This window comes from Heliangelus exortis, chromosome Z (genome assembly GCF_036169615.1).
Source record: "Heliangelus exortis chromosome Z, bHelExo1.hap1, whole genome shotgun sequence".
NCBI classification, from domain to species: Eukaryota; Metazoa; Chordata; class Aves; order Apodiformes; family Trochilidae; genus Heliangelus; species Heliangelus exortis.
In genome coordinates this window covers 58,686,186-58,697,217 of record NC_092454.1, presented here as the reverse complement: position 1 = coordinate 58,697,217, position 11,032 = coordinate 58,686,186, and the positions used below count along the sequence as shown (strand labels likewise).

At 41.0% G+C, this 11,032-nt stretch overlaps 1 protein-coding gene across 6 annotated transcripts in view; it reads right to left on the bottom strand.

Annotated features, from left to right (window-relative positions):
* Positions 1 to 1,106: 1,106 nt before the first annotated feature.
* SEMA6A (semaphorin 6A) overlaps positions 1,107 to 11,032 on the bottom strand; it is a 120,528-nt gene continuing 110,602 nt past the window's right edge. For all 6 annotated transcript variants that reach the window (XM_071731138.1, XM_071731143.1, XM_071731140.1 and 3 more), the window contains one exon: positions 1,107 to 5,377. In XM_071731138.1, the coding sequence (XP_071587239.1) occupies positions 4,188 to 5,377 (1,190 nt within the window). In that variant the 3' untranslated portion in view covers positions 1,107 to 4,187. The remainder of the gene's footprint in view (positions 5,378 to 11,032) is intronic.

Genomic DNA, 11,032 nt, shown 5'->3' with positions numbered 1-11,032 from the left:
TAGGTTCTGCCCATGGCAGGTATCATTCCCATGTCCACATCACACATCTGCAGGTCAGTGTGCCTGGCTCAAAGCACACCTGCACAGAGACATGTCCATGGGCAAGGTACTGCAAAACCATGCTTGCAATGATCTGCTCTTCTGTGTCACTGCCATGCCAAGGCCACCACCTCCAGTGCCCTGGTGACCTTCTGGGCTAAGAGAGGAAGACAGAGCTGTAATGGGAGCCTTCCCAACCAGCAAGTAGAGCATGGTCAGATTTTGTGACTACTGTTCTTACATCATGTCCCTGAGGAACTCCACTTTTTGCTGAACCAGTGTTGGGATTATCTGCGGTGCAAGGTGGGGTACAGTCCAGAGAGAGTTGTCCTAGTAGGGCAGGAAATCCCTAATATGGCCTGAGCAAAGGTAAATTACTGAATTAGATCCCTCGTTTCTATGGGGCAACACAGAACTTGTTTCAAAGAACAAAATCATGGAGCCCAGTAATTAACATAACTAAGCATTTAGTATTCACCTGTACTGTAATGTCTGAGCATAAGTGATCCACAGTTACAAAAAATCAGTGTGGAGATCACAGGTATGTTTTAAGGACTCCCAGGACTATGGAAATTAGACTCTTGTTTTTTATCAATTTACTACCATTTTCTTGTAGAATTAAAAGTCTTAGACAACATCCTCAAGAGCAGGCTTATGAAGAACAATAGATTTATGGTTGCTAAAAGAAAACACAGGCTCCTCTATTATTAATATGCAAAGCCTGGAGGTGAAGTCACATCTGTATGATGATCTATTTTGGTGGACCACACGTGCTTAAAATCCAGCCTTGATCTTTTTAAGCTATGAAGTCTGCTATAAATATTTGATGATGGAACAAACTCATAAAAAGAAAATGCAGAATATGAATAGCAGGAGAGCAAACGTGTGATTCACTTTTTAATTACCACCACCTTACTCTAAAGTCAAGCTCCTCTTCCGTGAGAGATTGAAAATAACAGATTTCTTTCTCAGCATACCCCAAACTAAATTGTCAGCATTGCATTTGTTTGTATATTTCAAGGAAATGTATGTCATCATAGAAACAAAAGAACCAGGGACACAAAAAATAAGGTAGAACAGTCTGGTTTTATTACCATACGTAATCAAGAGCTTTTATTTCACTTTTCTCCTCCTTCTGTTTTTTTGTTTTTTTTTTTTTTGTTTTTTTTTTTTTTTTTTTTACAACATACATTAAATTGTGATTCAGATGTTAGGGGGATGTGGAAATGAAGGGAAACTGGTGACACCACAATACTTTACAACTTTACAACAAATGAGAGTCTGAATTTGTTGTATCTACCAGTGTATAGCAAGGGTGGAAAGCAAAGGCACACATAGGTTCATGAACCCCTCAAAACAAAGGGTGGAAGAGAACAGGGAGTGGGAAAGCACAAAAACAGGAGACCCACCAAGTACAAAATGAAAGTTTCAAGGTCAGCCCAATAACTGGTGTGGTGCACATCATGAAGGCAGATGGCTGCACAAGCTGTTGCCATGATTATTCGCCTCTTTGTTTTTGGGAGAATGCTTTCTACAGTAATATCAATGGAACCTGTGCATTTGGTGCTCCAGGGGTTTGCAGCTTGGTAAAAACATTGTGAGTTGGTTCTTTTTGTAAAAAAATGACCTTGCTACCTACTGTTTTCAAAGGGTTTTCGGTTTGTTTTTATTAAAACAACAACATTCCTTTGGATACAGAACTATCTACTCCAGTCTGCATAGTTCACTAAGGGTGAACAAAACTGTTTCAAAAAAGAAGCCATGATGAAATGAAAGAACATGCAAGCACCCTTGTTACACACTTTGGTCTAGACCATCCAGATTTTATATATAACATCTATAAGCTAATGGACTTAAAGTCTGTCTTTTCAGTCATTCCGAAACAAAACCAAAACCCTGACAAACAAATGGAAGTATAAAATTTTAAAAACCAAATTGAAACAGAAACAACCACCTTACTCAAACATACTGTTCAGTAGAGATATATATATATATATAAAAAGCTTAGAAGCGATCCCCATCATTTTTCTACAGTATGTTGACACAGTTATTTTAACAGATTAAAAACACATCTACGTTTTTGCATAAACTGAAAGACTGGAAAGGAACTTACACACCTGCGCGTGTGCACACACACACACCACACGCACACTTGTGCACACGCACACTCCCACGCTAGTTACATGCACAGTCACACCAAAGAAACAAAGGAAAAAAAACCCCATTTTTCCCCAAAGAAGTATATGCAGCATCCTTCTGGAGTAGCAGGTAGCTACAGCAGAAGCCTGCCTGCCTGTCCTAGCCCTGTGTGCCCTGCATGCTCTGGGATGTGCTGCTGGGCTCTTTTTTGGGGCTTACCCCCCTTATCTGGCACACGACCCCTCCCAGGGGACACACCATCCCTATGGATGAGGGTGTTGGTCACTTCCCTGCTGCTCAGTGACAATGATCCCCACGCTGCTGAGTGGTAAAGGGAAAGAGGGAGATGGGGGACTGCGGGACTGCCAGCATGGTACTTTGGGAGCATTGCTGCTTTTGGGTGGTTTTGAGAGAGGACTTGGCACAGCTATGTCAGATTGAAGCAGAGGGTATGGTGCTAGCCTAATTTCTTGAATGACACAGGGTTATGACAATAACCACCATGTGTTTTTTTGAATGTCTTTAATCCAGTTCTTGAAGGGGCTTGGAGGAGAAAGCATCAATAAATATTTGCATTACTCAAAGGGGAAAAGAAAAAGGTTTTACATACTACAGCTCACAAGTATACACAACTGAGGGTGTAAGGCACAAATTTACATGTGGAAGAAAACAGGCTATTCACAGATATATTCCCACGAAAAACCCGTGTGATAAGACCATAATTTATGCATGGTAACAGCCGGCATATTAACTAGTTCACACTGTTTGAGGATTTTGTTTGCCGTCTCACATGCAAGGTGAAATGAGATGGCACATCACAAGCTGGTGCCTTCACAGAAAGTATTAGCTACTGACAAAGCCATGTTGATAGCAATGGTGCACAAATGTGCAGCGTTTAGGAGTTTCTCTTGCAGTTGCGTTAGAAGTTATGAACTTGCAGTATTTGTTGCTGTCTTAGGTCAGAGGCCCAGTCAGCTAATTAGCTGAGAGACTTAAATAGATATCCCCTTTTTTTTCCAGCTAATCAGGCAGTCCAGGCACAAAGTTCAGAATTCCAGCTCCAATTTAACTCAGTGAATTCATTGGAAAAATGAAAGAGTTTTAATTACTCCAGTTAATGGGTTTCACGTTAAATAGGTATAACTTTCAAGGTACTTCTGAAGAGCTGCTCACAGGATGATATGCAGAAGTAATTTCCTTAGGAAAAACAAAAGTTGAACAATAAATAAGAGGAGTTACTTGCGTTAACAGTCACGTTATTTATTAAAAGAGAAGAGTAGCAGAAATCTATGACATAGCTTGCCTAACATGGCATTTAACTGCTTTAACCAAATGGCTGTAACACTGACGGGCATCATTTCACAGTACCTGCACGTAGTAAACTTCTGCCATTGTTAAGTCAGAGTTAGCTTTATCAATGGATTCTATTTTTTTTTTTCTTTTTTTTTTTTTTTTTGTTTGTTTGTTTGTTTGCTTCTTTCTTTCTTTCTTTCTTTCTTTCTTTCTTTCTTTCTTTCTTTCTTTCTTTCTTTCTTTCTTTCTTTCTTTCTTTCTTTCTTTCTCTCTTTCTCTCTTTCTCTCTTTCTTTCTTTTTCTTCTTTTTTCTCTTTTTAAAATGTGTTTATTTTTTGTAATTATTTGTTTAGCTTTTCAGAGCACTCCTTCCCAGGAATTCCTTCAGGAATGCACTGTGCAGCTGAGGGTAGGGTGAAATGTCAAATTATCTTTCACCTGTGTGCTTTTGGCTCAACATTTGTGATGGAGGGTTAGTCTTTTGAGCAAAGAACTGGTGGGTTGTGGGGGTGAGTCCTGCAGTTGCAAACCTTCAACCATGGGTCATATGGCTCAGGTTTAAAAAAATATTCCACTTTTCCCAGAGAGCAGATATCCAACACATCTTCAGCTTGCAACAAACCATCTTCTCAGAGGAGCAAGTGATAACAGTTGCAGAACAGTGGCTTTCAAGGGCGACGTCTGCTTAATTGTCCTCCCTCCCCCACCCCCTCTGATTATGTACATGCATCATTGGGCTTCATGGACATGGAGAGCGGAGCAAAAGAAGGTTTGGGAGGTACGTCTGGCTTTAGCGAGGGTGTGCGTTTCAACCCTGACCTTGTCAGTGAATTGTAGGTGTTGAGACTTGGCTGCCGAGATACAGTCACAGCCTGTGCCTGAGCAGCATGGACTTGTATGGAGTCCACCCGCTGTGGGGCTGGTGGTGGGTTGTCACCCCGGCCAAAACTCTGATTGCGGGACAGGTGGGACGAGTTGGAGGAGTTGGTATTGTTTCTTTTGAGGGTCGACGCCTGGTGACTTCTTGTGAGCGAGTTAGTAGGGTAGCTTCTCTTGTAGTCCACGTTGTAAGCAGAAGAGTGCATCTCCAGCCTCTTGTTCAGGCCGCTCTGTGACAGTGAGGTGCCTGGGGGCCCGAGGGAAGCTTCCCGCTGGGGTACTTTTGGTGGCATGCTGTCGAGATTTTCCACCAGGTTAACCCCATGGCTGGGGCTTTTGCTGCTGAGATGATCCTTGATAGTTTTGTATTCAAGGGTGGCATTCTGGTCCTCCACAGACATCTGAGCCCCATCGCTCATTTTTGGCTGGTCAACATACTCGTGCTGGTAGCCTTGCTGGGCTATGGGCAGGACAACAACACTGGGAATGTGGCTAGGAGAAGCCCTGAGTGGCAGGTCAGTTGGGATCACGGGGGAGGCCATCGGAGGAATATCTTTTGTACAGGCATTGATAAGGTTCTGGTTTCTCTCCCATTCTCTGCTGCCACGGCTGGGTTTTCTCTTCTGTTGCAGGGTTGGGGTGGACTCAGGGGTTGGCAGGGCGGCCAGGTCCAGATGGTGCTGGTCAGCTTTGATTAACATCTTCGCAGTGCTGCCTGGGGTAGTCAGCTTGCCATTGTGCATCAGAGGCGTGAGGATGGCCTCAGGCTTTGGCTCCTTGGACTGAGCATCCCCAAAGAGACCACTGAGCTTGGTAACGCTGCTCATGGAGCTGCGGCGGGAGTGAGCCAGCTCCTTCTCCTTCCTCTGCACTACAGTCACATCCCTGCGGCGGTGGTCGCAGATGCAGTACACAATGATGCCTGAAAAGATGGCCCCCATGACAAAAGCAAGAATAACAGCAATGGCCAAGAGGGTGACTGGCACCAGTTGATCATGACCCTTCAGGTAACTCTCACGAATCACTCCTGCAATAAACAGCATACAATGGTTAAAAAAAATTGGGGCAGGGAAAAGCTACTTTGAACTACTTTGTTCGAAGACACACCCTGGAAAGTTTGTTCATATTTGCAAAGTGATTTTTTTAGCAGCTTTCCCAAATTTGGAGACATGCTGTGCCTGCCTGTTACATCTTGCATGCACAGCCTTGGGCTGTCGGTACAGCTTTCTGATCTGGAGGTGAAGACTACAAAGTTCAGGAGGAAAGTAAGAATTTAATTGTAGGGCAAGTGCAATCCTTGCCCTGGGCAACTCACAACTGACTTCAGCAGGTCAGTGCTATTATTTCTCCTCTTCTGACATAGTGCTCATTCCTCCTCTCTCTCCATCTGACCTCTCCTCAGCCAATACCATCTCATTTTTACTATAGTAAACTGTTCATACTGAAAAACCTTTAAAAGGAAGAGAGGAGACAGAAGCTCTGCAAATACTGGAGAAGTGCATCCCACATTGTTTAAGGCTTCTTTGCTTGTCATTCTGTTATCTTTGTCATGTGTTTTAAAATCAGTGTCATATGCCTGAGCTTCAGGAGCATCCTTAAATTTAACTACAGAAGATAAAGCACAGTGCTGAAATCTATTGAGTCTGCTAGATGACTGCCCTTGCTATTTTAATTTTAAAAGCTCTTTCTTGTTTTCAACACAGGAATAGCATGACCTCTGTGCTGAAGCCTATGCTTTCTCAGCTGAAAGCCCTGACTCTTAGGGCCTCATCTTGTGGTCCTGCATTGTGGTCAGAGATCACTGCCAAATTTTACTTGGCCCTTGAAGCGCTCACTGACAGAAAAGGAGTCTTTGGCAGAGCGCACCTCCTCCATCTGAAGTTCCAAATGCAGCATTAATCAATACCCTGAATTTCTGTAAAAAGTCGTTTTTTCTGACATAGCTGGGCACCAAGCCAGCAGTACTAATGAAACACAAGCACAAAGCCTCTAGTTTGCATTTTTTTCCCCCCTGTTTCTGGTTTTGTTCTTAGTGCTTAACAAGGAGCAGCCACAGCCTGACAAGTTGTTGAAGGAACAGCTCTCCCATCTTTCTTCCTAGAGAGGGCTCAAGTGCCAGGGCATTAAAAACTCCACATACTCCAAGGAAATGTAATCCTTATCCTTAATACAGGAGAGAGAGGGAGATAGAAAATGTACCTCCAAGGCTCTCCTGAGACTTCCTGAAGATACAAAACTTTCATATTGTCAATCACCTCCTTCTAGAATAATGTAATCTCATGAACTTGGCAGACAAAGTATTAGTAGCCCAGAATTAGAACAAAATGCAAAATACTCCCCAGAAAACTATGTTAAAAGAGAACTGAAAAGTTGTCACTGTCTCATAGAAACTTTTGATGAGTATTCTGGCCAGGTATAGTACTGCTTCTATGGCATATATTTTTCTGTCCCAATCAAATTGCAGCATTTAGGTAGACAAGGGATATTTGCTTACAAGACAGGAATTTTACATTTAAAAGCAAAGTAGCTCCTGAAATCATAAACCCCTGTGTGTGACATCATAGCTCGTTGCCACAGAAATCACTGTGCTGTGACAAATAGAGGATTATGATTTCAAATGGGGAATAAATCGCAATAGCAGATGATGGCTTAAGAAAACATGATCCTGCATTCATATAAATGTCTTAATAGGAAAAAAACAGAGGAAAGAAAATATCAGAAAATGATATATAATTAGAAACTACCTTCAAATTAAGTGTTTCTAAGAGATCTCTCTTTCAAAGCCCACCAGCTTTTTAAAAGGCAGATTTTTCTACTCTCTGTCATCAGCACTTAACAAGTGGTGATAATACCTAGCCCTGTAATTTAAATCCACATACAAAATTGCTGCACATAGCCCAGAGGCACAGCCTAGTGAATACAGCATAGTCAGCACTAACTGTGTTTCACTGCAAAGTTGCTGGTCTTCTGTGGACCTTATACTTGCTGATATTTAGGAATCTGAGACCATGCTTATTTACATTTGTAAAACTGATTGCAGTCATTAACTGGAGAATCAGATGGTGGGAATGATGGTCAGGGAAGTGTTTAGTCTTATCCAGAAATGCATTTATGGGCATGAAGTTAAGGAAAGCTTCAACTCAAAAAGCCTAATTCCATGGACACCTTCCATGCACAAAGTTCTCAGAGATATACCCTTCTGAGCACTTAAGTTGAATGGTTTCTGCATGAAAAAGGCTCAAAATCCCAGATCCCTACCTACCTAAGGATGCATTTACCTAAGTACCTACAGCCAATGCCAGTGTGAGTGCATGAAAGGAAAATTATGCCTTACTAGCTTAAGATCCTTCTATGTATAGACTGGGGGACAAGAGGCTGAAGCGCAGCCCTGCAGAACGGGACTTGGCAGTTTTGATTTAATAATCTTACTTGGCAGTAAATTCAATACACATCCACAATGTGCCCTGGCAGCCAACAAGGCCAACCGTATTAAAATATTAGGATGTATCCAAAGGAAGGCAACAAACATGGTGACAAGACAAGACATCAGGGATGACTGATGTGGAACAGCTGAAGATGTTGTTTGTTCAATTTATCGCTTAGCTCATTGCCTGCTAAAACTTCCTCAAGAAAGGGTGGGGAGAGGAAACGCTGATCTCTCTCTCACATGCCTGGTGATAGGATGAGGGAATGGCTTAAAGGTCATGTCCATGCCTGATACTTCCTTCTGCCTAAGAGAGGTTGTTCTCCACTCTCATCCTTCTGCTTTAAGATAGGTCCTACTCTGCAAATGACAGCCTTAAGCACATATCTGCATCACGGCATACAAAAGCAGTATGAAATCTTAAGTCTTACCTTACCAGTGGATATTGAATCATTACAACTCACAGTACAAAAAAAATTACAGCACAGTTCACGCTGAGTGACCATATTTGTTCAAGAAACAGGTAGCTTAAATGATGTCATGCATGCTGTGGCTGTATTATCAGCAGAAATTTATGATGGTCTTAAAACAGCCTGATTTCAGCTAATTCTTCTTGAGCCCAAACCTTCCTGATGTTTATTATGTTTTCTATACTGGACCTAAAGGATATTTAACACTAGTGGCTTTGCTCTAGGGAGGTGGATCTTCTCTCAGCACAATGTCAGGTTAAATGATATAATTTATTTTTTATCATGGATCACACTCATGTGCAAGCATGCACATGACAATGCAAGCATTGTTATGCAAGCAATGACAACTATAACTTAAATGAAGCAAGATGAGGAAGATGAAGGAGCATGAAATGATGAACATTCAGCATCCTATTGTCATGACCACTAATATGAAATGGGCAGATAATACTAGTCATTGTCAATCAACATCTCAAGCCTCTACCATCAGTAGTAACAGCATTCCCAGACTGGGATGAATGGGCAAGTGTGTGATCCCAACTATGTCTCCAAAACAAGCCCATTTGAAAGCAAACAGATAGGAGAGTGTTCATGCCACTTCAGAAACTGCATTATGTGCACTTTTACCTATCCTGCAATTCCTAGAGAATAAAACACTCTGCAAGGCTAAGTCCAGCATAATTCATTAGTACTCATTATTCAGATAATTAAAATAGATTGAGAAAATAATAAAAAAATGTAAGGCCTACATTTTTGAAAGTCAAATATAGTGTCCAGACTACCAGTTTGAAGAAACATCTGCTACTGAAAAGTCTTATAGCTATATATTATCTGACATCCTTCTAAGACATCAGGTACTAGAAAACTGACTGGGTTAGCTGCATAAAATGGCATGGAATGAGACTGTAAAATATGATTGATATAAATATCACTGTATTACTTTTATTCTATACTTAATTATAAAACAATTTTACTTTTAAAATATTGTGTCTAGCACCTTCCTGTTTGCAACATACTCTTTTTAAGTGTGAAAATACATTGCTTATTTCATTCTTGTGGTCTGAGCTGCTCTTGACTGGTCTCTGTAGTATATGGAGACATATCACATGGATAATAAAGAGCTATTCTTTGCAAAGAAATATTGATGACAGAATTACCTGTATTAACAGGGAAATGTCTGGTGGTAAAAACAGCAGTAAAGCTGAAAAAGCTCCAAAGACACAGATGAGGTTAAACATTTGCATTTTCAGGGATCAGACCCTACATTTTCCTAATGCCACAACTATGCAAACATTTGAAGCATCAGGTCTTCCATTTAAGTCAAGCTCTGTCAATCACAACTGGGCTTATGACCTCAGGTTCTTCCTCCATGTGATGTACTATTATATCTGGCCACTCAAAGAGCCAGGCTCATAACCTGATATCCTTCACTCTTCATGGCCATTCTTATTCCCATAGACAACCTGAGCCTTCCTCCTCCACTAACTTTCTGTAATTTCATCCCATATCCTTTTGTCTGCATCTTCTAATGTCACCATTCATTTTTCCAGTCACTATGCCCTGTACCGTAACAGTCTGGAACAGGCAAAATCACCACTTCTTACTCTCCTAATGAGACAGAAGACCTGATATGTTACTGTATTATTCTGCTATATATAATTCATTCTTTTTCCAGCAGAGCTTGTGGGTAAGGTACAAAACGTTGGCTGGTTGGTTAGTTAAGAGTACATTAAGAAAAATGTTTCCAAACCTTCAAAGTGTTTCAGCTCTGAGATGAGCTAGTGCTTGGAGAAATCACATGAACAGAGTATTTACCTATCTTGTTCGCTAAAGATCATTGGAAGCACAGAAAAAGCAAGGGGACCTTAAATTTTACACTAATAATACATATGCTTTTTCTAAAGTTGACCCCTATATCTGCTCAAAAACCAAGTTACTAGCAATATGTGCACAGTTCTGAAATTATTATTGTATGAAAATGGTGATGGAACTGTTCTGAGCTGTTTTTCTCTTAATTCTAACAGGAAAGAACTTTGGAGAGCAGAAATGTAATTATGTAACAAGGAATAGAGTTGATCATTCTAAGGAACACATGGCATGAGTGTAACTGAACAAGAATAATGAATGTCAGTACAACAGATTTCAATAAAGGAGGACAGATAAGGAAAGACATGGAGAATGAAGCAGCTGGCTTCATTTTTCAGCTTCATTTTTCACCTGTGTTCAGAAATGTAAGAAAAGAGAGTCAGAGTAAAGAGAGTAAGAGTGCACCAAAAGAGAGAAAAGATTCTCTCTATTTTCACTTCTTCACTTCTATTAAAGTCAGCTAAAACCTGCTGAAAATATGCAGTGGAAAAGTATTGATCAAAAATCTACCTGGAAACAGATCTGAAGTAAGGTGTCTGCCTCGGAAGAATACCAACTATTAGGCATCTGCAGAAAGGAGACACCCACTCTAGGAGGGCTAGCAAAGAAATTTTGTTCTTTTAGCACACACTGTGTAAAATGAAACATTCCACGATAAAGCCTAAATATGTCTCATTTATGATCAGGGACAGAGATGACAGAACATCAAGTAGAGCCTCAGAGTCACATTTCTCTAATGGTTCTGGGTTACTCTTGACAGTAAGCAGAAACTGAAATTCCAGCTTAAAATCCTCACAAGTGCTTGATGAATGAAAACAAAAAAACTACTTCCCAGTTTGAATAGCTTAGTGTGAGGCTGTTTCAGTGACACAGTAGTCTGGGTGCTGCCATCTCTCACAATGTAGCTGAAGTCTGTGAAATT